This window comes from Protomyctophum bolini, assembly GCF_963924005.1.
Source record: "Protomyctophum bolini genome assembly, chromosome: 12".
In the NCBI taxonomy this organism is placed as follows: Eukaryota; Metazoa; Chordata; class Actinopteri; order Myctophiformes; family Myctophidae; genus Protomyctophum; species Protomyctophum bolini.
The window spans coordinates 24,254,043-24,269,748 of record NC_137873.1 but is presented as its reverse complement, the minus strand read 5'-3'; the positions used below and the strand labels follow the sequence as shown (position 1 = coordinate 24,269,748).

The 15,706-nt window shown below is 44.2% G+C and overlaps 2 protein-coding genes across 3 annotated transcripts in view; both read left to right on the top strand.

The window, feature by feature from the left end:
- Nucleotides 1-631: 631 nt before the first annotated feature.
- LOC308326160 (leucine rich adaptor protein 1-like) lies at nucleotides 632-4,334 on the top strand (the record flags this gene model as incomplete). Its single annotated transcript, XM_080778967.1, has 3 exons — nucleotides 632-923; nucleotides 3,412-3,584; nucleotides 3,797-4,334. The coding sequence occupies exons 1-3, from the start codon at nucleotides 702-704 to the stop codon at nucleotides 4,332-4,334; spliced, it is 933 nt and encodes a 310-aa protein (XP_080635093.1). The 5' UTR covers nucleotides 632-701.
- Nucleotides 4,335-5,844: 1,510 nt separating this feature from the next.
- The window catches only part of pgap6 (post-glycosylphosphatidylinositol attachment to proteins 6), a 14,421-nt gene continuing 4,559 nt past the window's right edge, over nucleotides 5,845-15,706 (top strand). For both annotated transcript variants that reach the window (XM_080778010.1, XM_080778009.1), the window contains exons 1-6: nucleotides 5,845-6,018; nucleotides 8,077-8,260; nucleotides 9,303-9,504; nucleotides 11,817-11,944; nucleotides 14,155-14,438; nucleotides 15,367-15,706. The exon at nucleotides 15,367-15,706 is cut by the window's right edge and continues 37 nt beyond it. In XM_080778010.1, coding sequence (XP_080634136.1) covers nucleotides 5,955-6,018; nucleotides 8,077-8,260; nucleotides 9,303-9,504; nucleotides 11,817-11,944; nucleotides 14,155-14,438; nucleotides 15,367-15,706 — 1,202 coding nt within the window. In that variant the 5' untranslated portion in view covers nucleotides 5,845-5,954. The remainder of the gene's footprint in view (nucleotides 6,019-8,076; nucleotides 8,261-9,302; nucleotides 9,505-11,816; nucleotides 11,945-14,154; nucleotides 14,439-15,366) is intronic.

Genomic DNA, 15,706 nt, shown 5'->3' with positions numbered 1-15,706 from the left:
CCTAAAGAGAAGCACGAACATGAAGCAAAGTCTGTGTACACCTTCAGTGTGGACGATGGATACTGTGTGTGTGTGTGTGTGTGTGTGTGTGTGTGTGTGTGTGTGTGTGTGTGTGTGTGTGTGTGTGTGTGTGTGTGTGTGTGTGTGTGTGTGTGTGTGTGTGTGTGTGTGTGTGTGTGTGTGACACAGTGTGTGTGTGTGTGTGTGTGTGTGTGTGTGTGTGTGTGTGTGTGTAATAGACACACACACACACACACACACACACACACACAGAGCTGTGATTGACAGGTGGCCCCACCACGTGATTGCCACATGGACGTGTATTGCCAGCGTGACATTCCAACTATTGTCAGAGGACTATTGACAACATTTCCAACATTCTATTCTAGGGTGCACCAGCACAGTGCCATAACTCTGTGCATAATAAGCGGCAGGACAGATGATAACAATTCCAGCGAGTTCTAATTTATATTTTGGCTCTTTAGATGGTTCTGTGGACACTGTGGTCGTTCACTGAGGTCACAGTGGAGTTGGGAATGAGGACTCATTAAGTTGACAGATTAGGACTGTTCTTCTTGCTCATCAGGGGGGCCATCCCTATCCGATTCTCATTGGCCCTCTAAAGGGTGAAGTCAAGTGGCTGCTGAATCGCGACTGCATGTGGGCGCAAAACACTTGAAGAAGGAGACTTGTTTACTGTAATGGCAGAGGGAACGGAGAACGATTCCATGCCGGATTTGAAAGAGCTGGAGTGCAAGCTTGGGATGAAGACGCCGGAGAGCCTTCTGATGTGGATGAGGGATGCAGCTCAACGCCAAGAGGATCCTGGTTGGAGTTCAGATGATGTGGACAGAGTGGATCATTGCAATGCCAGCGTTGCTGACAGTTTCTGTGACAAGATTAGACAGTTGAAACTGGAGATGGTAAAGATTTGCACTGTTTTCATCTGTCGTTCATTTAGGTGGTTTCTAATACAAAGCAATAGCCTACCTGTTGATCTGTGTCTGTGTCTGTGTGTGTGTGTGTGTGTGTGTGTGTGTGTGTGTGTGTGTGTGTGTGTGTGTGTGTGTGTGTGTGTGTGTGTGTGTGTGTGTGTGTGTGTGTGTGTGCGCGCGCAGCCTATACAAGTAGGCCTACTGTACAATACTGTGCATTTGCCTATAGGTTGAGTCTTACTTTTACACTAACTCATCCAACTTGTTCTAGTTTGTTGTGGAGTTTTCTTGATTCGGAGTAACATCGTCACCTGAATGTTGATTAATTGTGATAGACAATGACAGCGGTTTCAACACGCTCCTGCTGTCTTTCCATCTTTCACCTCCATTCATTTGACACATTCCAACATTGAATAGGCCTACCTGTTTATCTGTTTATCTGTTCATCTGCCTCTAGCTATCTGTTGTCTCATCATCACCCTCACTCCGATTTATGCGATTTATGTCTTATATAATAAAAATCACACTCGTGTGAAGTGAGGGTTTCTCTAACCACTCTTGTCATCATACATCACATTCCGTCCTCGCGAATCAAATCATTACAAAAGTCATTCCGGGCCAATTACTTCACTTTTCTGCCCTTTATCTTCAATATGTACTTTGCTCAGCCAATAAAATCATCGCTATGGGGTGATCAGCCAATGGAACAGCGGTGGCCTAAGGGTTAGAGGAGTACCCTTGTTGCCGAAAGGTTTCCGGTTCGATTCACCAGACGGGCAGGAAAACTCTGGGTAGGTAAGTGATTTGTCATCAATCACTTGCTGAAGTGCCTTGAGCAAGGCACTGAACCCCCAACTGCTCCAGTGGAGTTACTTAGTGGCCAACAGTATAAGACTGAGGTAGTACTGGTCAGCTCCCAGGTTTGAATGTGTGTGTCCGTCTGTGTGCTTCTATGTGCTACTAACTAATGTCTATTACGACTGCTGTTCTAAATCCTTTAGACCCCTTATTGACCTTATACCTACCTTGAAGCGTACCTTAGTTACATAACCATCAACAGCCAATAAGGAACCACCATTCTTATACCGACATAGATACATACACACATGTATACATACATACGTTATACCTTTTACCCACCCAACATTGAAACATATCTTACATACCATACATACCATGATATACATACCATACATACGCAGCCGACCACAGTACTTGTACGCTTGCACATTCCATACTAAAAGGCTTTCTTACCTTTCTTTGTAGTTGTTACGTCCCCATCAAAGAGGTCCAGGTGTTATTTTGTGCAAAAGCTCCTTATTGGCTATTTTCCCTACCATAAGCCCTAAATGAATTGCATTGAATTGAATGGGAATTGAATGGGGCTATGGGGTGTTGTGCTAATTTGCTTATTTCCATCGCTCAAAATGATAATTTCTTTGTATATATCCTCTCTTCATAATGTAAATAATATCCCAAGCGGCACACTTTACTACTTCTTTCGATGGAAATAAGCGAACTAACATAACACCCCATAGCCCCATTCAATTCCCATTCAATGCAATGCAATTCAGGCTTATGGTAGGGAAAATAGCCAATAAGGAGTTTTTGCACAAAAAAACACCTGGACCTCTTTGGTGGGGACGTAACAACTACAAAGAAAGGTAAGAAACATAAGAAAGCATTCTAGCATGGATTTCTCCTTTAAGGTTCCAGACTTCCAGCATGTCTAAAATGTAACCGGGAGCCTGACCTTGCATGGCTTTAAAAGTTGTCAGTAAAATCTTACAATCAATTCTAAAACTCACTGGCAGCCAGTGAAGGGAGGCCAGGACGCACCTCCTAGAGTTGGTCAATATAGCTGCTGAATTCTGTACAAGTTGGAGACGAGAGATAGCCTTTCTGCTGAGCTCAGAGTACAGTAATCTATATTCTAAGGTTCATTGGGCATGCACGCACGCACGCACGCATGGACACACACACACACGCGCACACACACACACACACACACACACACACACACACACACACACACACACACACACACACACACACACACACACACACACACACACATACCTATAGTATGCGCACATCATGCAAACACAGGCATCTGCTGATTATAGACTTTAATCCACTGGCTCTTAAGGTGGGGTCCAGGGACCCCCAGAGGTCCAGGCAAGGTCCAGAGGTCCAGCTAAATTACTGGCAAAATAGCAAAATAGGCACTTTACAAAGTCTGTAACTTTGACAGTGTACAACTACAAATGGCACCAAATGTGCCTGTAGCCCTGTACACTGTCAGAGGGAAATTACAGTAACACGCGGATTATGCAGTGTATACCGGGGTCCTAGACATAAAAATCCCATCAAAAGGGGGACCATGGCCTAGTATTAATGCATATCAAACTGAGGGAAATGAAACGGTTGAGATACTTGAGAACGACTGGTCTAACCCACCCTGACGCTCCTGCAGACCTGCTTGCGTTCAGCCGACGTGAGGATCCTGCGTCAGCTGGTAGCGGTACACGAGGGCATCGAGGCCGTGCGCTGGATGATGGAGGAGCGCGGCGCCCTGGCCAGCCGGAGCAGCAGCCTCAGCAGCCTGGTCACCATCGAGGGGCTCGGACCCTCTATGTCCCCCTGCAGGTATATATAAAAAGAAATAGCAGATCTATATACAACCTGTTACATTGTCAGAATTTGTCACAATGCAATGTTGAGATATTTTGCCGTATTTTGCCGAAATATTGTGATAGGCTATTTGATGAGTCCATATCGCCCAGTCCTACTTTAAGTAAGTCTGAAAATGATTCTTTTGAGTTGAATACTAAAAACACATTTACTATTTGCTCTGGCAGGGAAAGCCCCAGTCCAAGCAGCCAGCCGGATCCACATGACACTGTTGTTGGTGAGGAATGTACAGGAGAGTCTGACCTCGACAATGATCTCTCAGATTGTGCTGAGAGCTACTTTGACACGCTGAGCCGTGAATCTGCGAAGGAGAGGCCTCCTTCAGCCTCCACTCCCACACCTGGTTTCTCCATGAGGGACGGGCACGGGTCAAGCACCTGTCCCGGCACTCCCAACAGTCTGGTCAGTGCCATGCCGCTGAAGCTGCAGGACTCGGGTGCAACACAGGACTTCAAAACCAGCTCTGAGTCAGTCAGGAAAGCCTTGGTCAGGGCAGTATCTTCCAGGACTGCCAGGAGGAAGGTGACAAATAATTCCCCAAACCAGAGTCAAACGCACTATGGTCTCCCTAAGGAGAGCCCCAGCGCGTGTAAGGACGATGTGAGAGAGGAGGAGAAGAACACGCCCAGTAGAGAGGGGCTTCTGCTGGGCTATGATGCTCAATGGCACTGGGTGGAGTCCCAAGATGACGTGACATTTTTATGAAATTCCATAATAGCCTAAAGCACAATTTGAATTGACTGATGATGATCCTTGGGGTTTGGCAGTTCAGTTCATATCCAATGATTGCAGCGGACCTTGCAGTTATGAAGTGGTTAGACATGAATTAGATCCCACAAATACAGGATCTGTAGCCTACTGTATGTGCAGTATGGTTCGTGGTTCTGCTCTGGTGATAGAAAATAGACTATTTAAAACTTTAGCAAAAGGGAAAACACCCCAGAGATAGGCTAGACAGTTTTGAAAGGAAATACTGTACTGCATACCATGAAGTTGGGATGTTTTATGTCTTCACTTCATGTGACGAAGAGTGAAGAAATATCTCGGTAGTCAGTCATTAGGATGAATTGCACACAATTAAATGCATTGCTGGTGCATTTTAAAGTCACCGTTTGGCTGCTCAGTTGGACGGAAGTGAAATTATCACTGAAATGCTGTTTAGAATTTCATCTATTGGGTCATGGTTTTCTCATTCTGTGTATTTATTAAAGCCACCGGAAAGATGGTGTCATAATCTGCACATGTACACATAATTTGCCAATCACTGCTTGTGACGTAAACATAGGGCTAACATTTGTGATGTAATTAGATGGTACATTGTAAATTATTATTTTTTGTAATAAAACGTAACATTAATTTAACACGGTATACATTTCTCTTTTTAATGAACACTTGAAAAACATTTTCTTTCCCTTATCATGAATCTCCAAAGCTTGTCAATTGCGCCCTCTAGTGACCATATGAGGCGTAGAGAAGATGGACGACCATGTCAGTGCAATTACGTTGCTATGGAACAGCTGCCTTGTGTCTTTGCAAATTGTATTAGTCAGCTGACGTTTATAGACACTGCAACGGGACGACATAAACTTGGACCCATTTCATTTGGAATGTTTATTATTTTAATCGTCAAAACACATACCTCGCGTTACCCAGTAGTGGTGTAAAGTTAACCACATTTCTAGACGTGTGCTTAAGCCACTATAAATATAATTATTTGAAAACTATAGTACTTTGTAGATTTTGATTACTGGTATTACAAAACATACTTTGGTCGATCTACAAAGCTTGTGAGCTTGTAGATCTGCTATTTTCTAGAGACGTTTTAAATATATTTTGAATACCAGACTTTACTTTCACCTTTCTTTTCTCCATTGTGGCATTTACTGGATGCCCAGATTTACCTTGCATGCCCACTCTTCTTATATGTGCTCCACCCCAAAGTGCCCACTCTTCACTGTCTTCAGGGTGCCTATACTGCCTACTGCCTACATGTCCGGTGCCCAGGCCCCAGTTGTCCCTATTTTTTGCCCAGAATGTTTTGGTGCCCACAAAAACATGTGAAAGCTTCTTCCACCACTGCATGGCGCGTCACCATCATAGACTACCATCCACAATGTCAACATTGTCAACCCTGTTGTCAACACCCACACGACACGCTGCTCAGCCTCTGACGTCACATATTGGAACCAGGAAGTGTTCTAGGTCAAGTATTTGCCCCAGATAAGGTAGGCACTGGCAGCATACTATACTGTACTGTACACCTGCCTGGCTGCCTCTGATGTTGTCAAAGAAACATGTAGCTCTTCATAAAACCACAGTGGAAATATGGACGCACATGTTCTACGGAGTGTGCTTTTTATTGCTCTGACCGTGGTGTCTTTAGGACACGGTAAGTCTGTATTCTTTGTAAACGTTACTGCATAAAGGATATGATATCATATGATATGAAGTCTCAATATTATTAGCATGTTTGCTAACTTGACAGCTAGCTTCAGTTGGACGCCTGTATTATTGGCGACAGAATGAAGACGACGTTTCGAATGATGTCCTTTTAAGTAAAATCAAGTATACATGATTTTAACATATGCCCTGCACATTCGACAATAAGGTCTGACTAATATTTCTACAGTTGCTACAAATTGCTGCAAAACCTGTATATCCATATCCAGTCATTTTGGGACAAACAAAGAAGTTGAAAGATACAATTTAAGTCTGATAATGATGCATCATTCACATTCATATTATACATTACTTATACTTAATATATAATTATACAAGTATAATGTTTTGGACAAAATGGCCCATTTTCAACAGAAACTGCCCACCTGTCTTGTATCCCCTTTTATGTACATAGTGATACAGTATGATACAGTAGTGTCTATAGAGTATTAGTATAGACTAACGTTCCTTAGTGTACTCATACTTACGTACACAAAGGTAATAACACTGTGGTAATATAACTTGCACACAATGTAAATATGCATACACATGTAAAGAGAGATTTTACACACATTACTGATTTTTTTAATTAAATTTGTATCATAATTATTATGTTATTTATATTGCATAGCATGTATCATTTATACATGTGATGAATACAGTTGCATTAAATCCTGACTCTCAAGTACTTGCTATTTTTCTTATTATAATTTTAAAATAGTTCTTAAATCTGGAACATTATCTGTTGTGATGAAAAAGATAGTCTTATTTTTCATCACAACAGGTAATGTTCCAGATTTAGGCTAATTCAGGGGACCTCCTCCAGGGGTCCTTGAGGGAGTTCCAGGTGGTTTACCGGATTTTGCCGTTTGTGCCAAATATCACCATAAAACCGCCATTACCCTTTTCATGTCGTGCACCACAGTTTGGGAACCCTGACTAATGCATCTCAAACTACAGGTCCTTGAAATGAAACGGGTTGAGAATCACTGTTAGAGCTGTAAAAATCTTCTCTCATGGGGCTCCCTGGCATATCTTTTCAAATGGGGTCCTTGACATGAAAAAGTTTGGGAACCAGTGGTTTAGACCAAGTTCTCTTTCTCAATGGAGTGCTCCGCATGCAAAATGGAACAGAAATACATATCATCAGTAGATTCAAATCTCAAAGTATCTCTGGTGTCCCGCATATTGAGCAAATGTTTTGCTTTTTTAACCCATTTACGATTGAGGCCGACTTTAAAAAATGTCTTCTAAATCCTTAAAAACCTATGTTTTTATGTCAGTGGTACTCAACCTTTTTCATGTCAAGGACCACCAGAAGTATCTGTATTTGGCCCCCATCTGAAAATGTTGTTCCAGGCAGGTTCCCCAGGAGCAAAGATTTGAGTTAAAAACGTTCGCTGCGAAGGGGGCACGGTGGCACAGTTGGTAGTGCTGTCGCCTCATAGCTAGAAGGTCCTGGGTTCGATTCCCGCTCGGGACGCTGTGGGTGCTGGTGGCGTGTCCTCTCCTCCACGTCATCAGTGCCCATACCCGAAGCCCCGAGGCGGGGTTGGCGAAAGGGCCTTTCTGTGTGGAGTTTGCATGTTCTCCCCGTGTCCCCTAGGGTAGGTACCCTCACAAAAACATGCAGTAATCCTGGTCACTAAACTGCCTCCCCCTGACCAGTGTAGAGCCCAGGATCACATTAGATGATTGACACAGGGGTGAAAAATGGGTTACAAAATCGTGGGATAAAAATTATAAAAATGTCGCTGTGAAAGAATATTTATTGAAAGATTTGTGCCACATTTTCACGATTTTTCAAAAATTGCAGATCTACAATCTCGTTGCTTGTAGATCTGCTATTTTTTAGTATAACATAGTGCTTAAAACACCAAAAGGTGTTCCCGACTCCCGTCCAGAATGGGTTAATGTAAGAGTGAAAATAGATGTGACGTGCTGTAGCCTGTGTGCTCTGTCATACTATAATATAAATACAAAGTGTTTGTTTGTTGTGTGGTTTCAGATGGACAGGTGACCTTCGTGTCAGAAGTGTCATCTAAGCCTGCACAGAAGCTGTCGCGGTACAGCTGGTTCGGCAGTGTGAGGTTGCAAAGGTTCCACATTCCTGAGGACGCGGCTGTCGCCCGCTGGCTGTTCTCTGTGACTAAAGGCACCGGGTTCCACTGTGGGCAGCACAACGTCTCCATGTGAGTTACTGACACTTCCATAGTACCATCACTGTGTAACAGATATTAAGTCAGACGTTTCTTTACATTTCCGATGAAATCAGCTATGGTACCAGCAGCTGGCCAGTGGATGGTCCAAACAAGGGCTGATCCAGCAATGATCATGCCATGCAAGCAGCATGGGGGGAGATCATGGGGAAAGGACTGGAGATCAAGACAAGAAAAAACCCAAACTCCAAATCTACCGCATAATTCACAAAAGTTTGACTGACTGACTGTATAATCTGCAAATGGGTCAAAGTGTACAAATACGGGTACATTTGGTTCCAAGTGTACAGACTCTATGGAGCTATGGGGGTCCATGGCCTAATGCACATCAAACTGTACAGACTCTATGGAGCTATGGGGGTCCGTGGCCTAATGCATATCAAACTGTACAGACTCTATGGAGCTATGGGGGTCCATGGCCTAATGCATATCAAACTGTACAGACTCTATGGAGCTATGGGGGTCCATGGCCTAATGCATATCAAACTGTACAGACTCTATGGAGCTATGGGGGTCCATGGCCTAATGCATATCAAACTGTACAGACTCTATGGAGCTATGGGGGTCCATGGCCTAATGCATATCAAACTGTACAGACTCTATGGAGTTATGGGGGTCCATGGCCTAATGCATATCAAACTGTACAGACTCTATGGAGCTATGGGGGTCCGTGGCCTAATGCACATCAAACTGTACAGACTCTATGGAGCTATGGGGGTCCGTGGCCTAATGCACATCAAACTGTACAGACTCTATGGAGCTATGGGGGTCCGTGGCCTAATGCACATCAAACTGTACAGACTCTATGGAGCTATGGGGGTCCGTGGCCTGCCCTAATGCATATCAAACTGCAGGGGCTCCTTGAAATTCTGCAGTTTGAGCACCACTGCCCTAAACATGTTCTTCTTTACTCATTTGTATTGTGTGTGTGTGTGTGTGTGTGTGTGTGTGTGTGTGTGTGTGTGTGTGTGTGTGTGTGTGTGTGTGCGTGTGTGCATGTGTGCGCCCGTCTCAGTCATATGCGATGGGGCGCTCCACCGGTCATAGACCCAGTGGGTACAGTGTTCCCCAACACCACACTGTGGAGTCCCGCCTTCTCTCTGTCCCTGCTGGTGACGTCGCAAAACTCCGTGACCTTTAACCTCTCGGCCCCGGCTCCCGGGGACTGGTACATTGCCGCCCACTTGCCGGAAGACGACGGGAGGATTGAACAGAAGGTGTGTGTCTGTTTTCTTTATATTTTGATATTGAAAATAATTCATAATAAAACAGCGACCGCCCTAGAATTTCTATCAACTTCACTCAATTTTCAAGAGATAATACTAATAGGACGGCTACGGCAGTCCGTTCCGGCAACAGGAAATGGATCAGCTCGATACATAAACCTGCTCTCCGTCGCAGCCCTTTCTACTACGGCAGACCCTACACTTACACGTAGTGTCTACAACGCCATGAAATTATAGCTGTCACACATTTACACCAATTGCTCTCTCTTATGTTGTGTAATGTGTTGGCATGCTCTGAATGAAGAAATAACACTAATACCATATGTCTTATTAACCATGTTTATTAAAACGGTTTTAGAACAATAACACAGATTGCTCCAGCACCTTCCTCTTTCCACTGCTGATCATGCGTCATAGCCGCCGTACTTCCGCGTAGCGTAGCCTGAAAACCGTTGTTGCTTAAAGTCCCTATTAACAACGTGGACTGTGGTATTGTATGAGTAGTCTGGAGTGACGGAGACATATGTTAGAGTGGAGCAGGACATGTATGAAAGATGTAAGACAGTGGTGAAGTGCTATGGGTGTGACAGAGGACTTCAAGGTGGAAGTGGGTCTGCATTCAATAATGAGCACTTGTTCGCTATGGAATCCCCATGGACCATGATGTGTGCATAAAGCTGCAGATAACATTGTGATCTGTAGTGAGAGCAGTGAGCAGGTAGAGGAGCATATAGAGTGGTGGAGACTGAGAGGCCATATGTCCTGGAAAGGAGAGGAATGAAGGTTAGCCGCAGCAACACCGAATACTGTGTGAATGAGAGGAACCCAAGTCAAGTGGAACAGTGACGTTACAGGGAGCAGTCATAAAGAAGGTGGAGGACTTTAAGTACTAATGGTAAACATTCCAGAGCAATAGAGAATGTGGACGGTGGTGAGACCAGCTATGTTGTATGATTTAGAGACAGTCGCACTGAGGAAGTTAGGATGCAGAGCTGGAGGTAGCAGAGAATAAAATGTTGAGGTTCTCTGGGAGTAGCAAGGATGGATATAGGATCAGGAACTAGTACATCAGAGGGACAACGCATCTTAAATGTTTTGGACATAAAGCCAGACTGAGACTGAGACTACTGTATAACTGCAGCCAGCCAGCGGTGTTGTTGAGCAGAGGAGGAGGGATAGTGAGAATATCAGTACTTAGAAGGGTGTTGAGGTCGGTACTGCCAGGCAGGAGGCCTAGAGGAAGACCAAAAAGGAGATTTATGGATGTAGTGAAAGAGGACATGAAGTTAGTTGGTGTGAAAGAAGAGGTGGTAGAGGACATGGTGAGATGGAGGCTGATGGTTCACTGTCCCTGAAGGGAACAGCCCAAGGGACAAGAAGAAGAAGCAGACGCTCTGAATGAATTAGTGAATTAGAAAGTGCAAGATTGGAGTAAACAACAAGAACCCTACCCAACCAGCAACAAATTTATATGTTGCTGGTTGTCTTAAGATTATTGTTTGCTCTTCCTTTGTGAAATATGCTCGCTGCCCTGCTGCCAATACAGTTGTCATGTTTGTGATTGATATGTTGCAAACACTGGCCCTTTTAGCTGAACACACTGGCTAGATTAAGTAATATTGGGTTGACTTAACGAGTTGATAAGCACCATTGTATTGTTGCTCAGCAGCACCGTGACTGAGGTTGTTAAGGTTAGTCACATAATGAAAAGATATCCTGGGGACATTGAATTAGCTTTGTAGTGGTCTCTGTAGTAGTCATACAGCAGTAGGAACAGCATAAGAGTGAATGATAGTGTTATAGTGAATCATAGTGAGACGGCAAACTAAAGAATATTTTGTTGTCGTTGGATAAGATTTTGTCTACAATTCCATGCTGTATGTGGTAGTACCACATCAATTTAGTCTGTTATCTCTTATTTGCCTGTTTGCCTGTTATCTCTCTAATAGGAGAGATAACAGGCAAACGTTGATCAAAATAACAATTCTTCTATATTATCTAACTGTGTAGACTTCTTGTAAGACCTCTTGAGAGGGTAAAATGAAACCGTACAGGTCCATTTGGTTTCATTTTATGCTCTCAGAAGTTAAAGTTAGTGTGATATGTCTCACTATAATTCACTATCACTGATATAGTGAATCACAGTGAGACAGCAAACTGAACTATGCATTTGGCTGCAAGTTGTCCCACAGGCAGTGCGAACAGGTTATCTCTGCTTAACCTCATTCCACACAGTGGAGTGAGCTCCAGCAGCACAGTGATTTATTAATAGGATCATTAAAACAAGTCATTTTGTCATATAGGGGTTTCCATCGTGCACATACTTCTTGTTGCCTCAGCTGTCAGTCAGGAGAGCTGTTGACACGCCCATCCTACAGCAAGCCACTCCTCTCCTCCAGACCGCCGCCCCCGACAGTCCTGCACGCCTCAAGTAAGTGTGTGTGTGGGTGTGTGTGTGTGTGTGTGTGTACTTGAACCCACTTGAACTTGAGCTTGTAGATATGCTATAGTTGCTGAATGTTCCCCCTGTATAGGGATGCTGTGATTAACAAAAGTGTAATTTTAAGTTTTAAGCATATTTGGATTATCGCGATAATATGTTTAATCACAATACATTCTACAATAATCCATTTTCATATACCTCAACGCTACCTGTAAAGGTCTCGACTACTGTAACTCTGTAACACTGTCCGAGTTAATCTGCAAGTCAAAACTGTTTGATCAAACAAATTGAGTTCATACAATGTCATGGTAGCAAGGGGTTAAGCCTGTCTATGGGTTTTATAACAATTTATCCAATAAAAAGTATTAACAAGAGCTTTTGACTTACTAACGTCATTGGGTCCACTCACTAGATATTCACCTCTTGTGGCCAAGCTTGGAGATTCGGGCCCAGAGTGATAGTGAAACTCCACACAGGGTTGACATGTGGTCCTTTCACACCTACCCCGTTTAGTCCATTTTAATCTACTGAAGTAATTCAGCCTTGCACACTGATATCTTAAATCCATAACTTATTGTGACCTGTCACCATACCATAATGGTAGTATGGTACTGTCTCACTCGTCTCATTTAAGGAGTGAAATGCTTGCCATTGCGCTGTCTTGTCATCTGCTCATATTGTTCACCTTCTACATAATCGAGCTATACTGTAGGTACAGTATGTCTGATTGCGACTGCAGGTCGCATTTACTATGAAATCGTACATTTCCCGTCAGTCAAAATCCCCATACATGGGAATGCCCCCATATATAGTGCCCAGGTCTCGTGACATCACTGTCCATTCAAACTAGAAGGGCCTGCCCCAAAGTTATTAGTGCAGCCGTGCCCGGCAACCGGTGAAAACTAGGGTTCTCAACAAGCCTGACAATTAAGGCCCAGCCCTCCTCAAACCCTGTACACTCAAGAGAATGTCCCTGCTACCACCCTTAGATCTCCAAATATAGAGCTGACCTGTTCTGACATTCCATATGTTGATCTGACCTCATCAGACTCTGTACACTCAAGACATGCTCCTTACTGTATATATGGCCAGTACAGAATTCATTCCATGTTGATCTGACCCCCCATGCCAAAGCACCAGCGCTCGCCCAGCAGACTGCCGTCAACGAGGCGGATGCGTGTACGCGACCTCGCCCTTTAGGGAAAGGTTTTTAATCATAATTTGTCATTCAAAACCGTAACATTTTACAGAGACTCTTCACATACGTCATCTTTAGCTAACACTCACAAGCTATAACACTGTGACAGCTATTTTCAAGGGGAGCGAAAAGAGTCAGGAGACTGTGCTGAGCGTGCGTGATTGTATCACTACTAGACTAGCCAGTCATAAGGGGATAGACATAAGTACAGTCACAAGGGAAATGGCATTAAAACAGCAGTTGAAAACCAACCCTTTTCATTTCAAGGACCATTATTTATTTGGCATTTGAGCCACGGACCACCATTTGATGAGATTTAGCCTCTCAGACCCAAAACTAAAGAATATTTGGTTGTCGTTGGATAAGATCTTGTCTACAATTCCATGCTGTATTGATGTGGTACCATAGGAGAGATAACAGGCAAACGTTGATCAAAATAACAATTCTTCTATATTATCTAACTGTGTAGACTTCTTGTAAATTAACAATAATTTAACTCTTGAGAGGGTAAAATGAAACCGTATGGGTCCATTGGGTTTCATTTTATGCTCCCAGAAGTTTAAGATCTGTAAGGGTCAATTTAGTTACCGACTCTCCATCATTTGGTTGGGGACCACCAACCGCCTCAAGGACCACTGGTGGTCCCCGAACCACTGGTTAAAAACCACTGGTTTAAAAAATTCCGAAACAAGTGTCAACACAAAAAACTATTGTTTTTGGTCCGCACACTAGAAGTGAGAATGGGTTTTTCAGGAAATGGGGGAAAAAGAACCTGGGCTGCAATTGATCCAATGTAGTTATTATTTAGTCACAAGCTCTTATATGTGTTTCAAAACACATATAATCACATTCATAACTACACTTCTCCACTTTTTACTAAAACTGTGTATGTGACACTATAGTCATAGTGTGACAAAGTCGGGCTTTAATTTATGAAATATGGAGATATTAGGGTTTCTGTTCCGACAGCAACGAGTTGTGCACGTTCCGTGTGTTCCAGGTCATTCGTGCCGCAGTTCGCCTCGTCTCTCTCCGTCTCCGTCAGCGGCTGCTCTTGGTTGGAGCTGGAACATGATCCAGAGAGCACGGCGGCGTGTGCGCTGGTCCTGAGCCTCGGCTCCTCCTCCGCCACGGCGGGCACGGTGACGGTGAACTGCTCCACCGCCGGCTGCTCGGCAACCCTCTCGGCCCCGCCCTGGAACACCTGGATGCGGGTCGTTGTGGAGAGCGTCAACCGCAGTGACAACCGCACTGTCGCCTTCAACGTCACGTCGGTCTATTCAGGTGAGCTGTGGAACAGCATAGGGTGTGACTTCAAATCAATATCACCATTCGTTCTAACTTTTGCCTTGAATAGGATTAATAAATCATAATTTAATATTAATATCTACAAGCTCACATTTTGTGATAATACACTAGCGTCCTATGATCTCTTAGGTATGTCTGTCTGGCAGAACAGACGTGACACAGAGAAAATAATACCTGGGCACTTCAGGAGAGACTATAAATAAAATATACTGGAGCAATCGACTGGTTAGTCTGGTCAGTCACAATTTTGCAGTTGTGACTGACGTGTCGACTTGCGTCTTCCAGAGTTTTGACTCTTAAGGAAGACGCAAGTGGAAAGGTCAGTCAAAACAATTGTGACACGTTGGCAAAGAGGGAGGGGGAATATACAAGAACATATAAGTCTTATTTTTAAGATGAGGATGACTGTGACACCCTGGGGAATATACATACAGTGTTACATACAGGTGGGAAAAGGAACCCAGGGTGTTGTGGTCGTGTCGTTAACACCAGGGCACTTCATATTAGAGATGTACCTATTCCGATGCCAATACCAGTGTGTCATTTAAACAAATCGGGTGCAGTACTTAGTTTAGACAGTTTTTGGTTTAGACTAGTCATTGGTTAGAGTTAGACCAGTCATTAGTCCTACAACTACAAGCTATCTCAAACCCTCACCCTAAACCTAACCTCCCACGGGGCAGCACACCTAAACCTACTGTAACCTTAACCCACGTCTAACCAATGACTAGTCTAAACTAAGTATGCACCCCAAACAAATCTAGGACAGTGGCCCACCTGGCCGAAACGCGCCGATGCCGATACCAGCATTTTCCTAAACTAGTATCGGAACATCTGTATACTTCATATGGCAGGAGGAGTTTTAAAAATCCATCTATCTCTCTTACCTCGTTGTCTCTGTCAGTGGACTGTAAGCCGAAGAGCGTCGGCCTCGCGGGGGACGATTTCATCAACAAGCCCCAGCGCAACGGCAGCAGCGACGGCAACTCCACTGCACCCAGCAATAGCTCAGCGATCGCCGCCGAGGTGGTGGACAAATTTAGCGCTATTAGATCATCCAAGGCACCGCTGTCCCCTTCGTCGCCGCCATTGTCGCCATTGTCGGGGTGTGTGTGGAGCATCCCGGTGCTCTCAGAGGAGCTGGACGTGCTGTCGATCCGCTACACACCGGTGGACGGGCCCAACGTCACCGTGGCGCGCACCAACCCCACCCTCCTCACCTACCCCGTGGGCACGCACGCCAC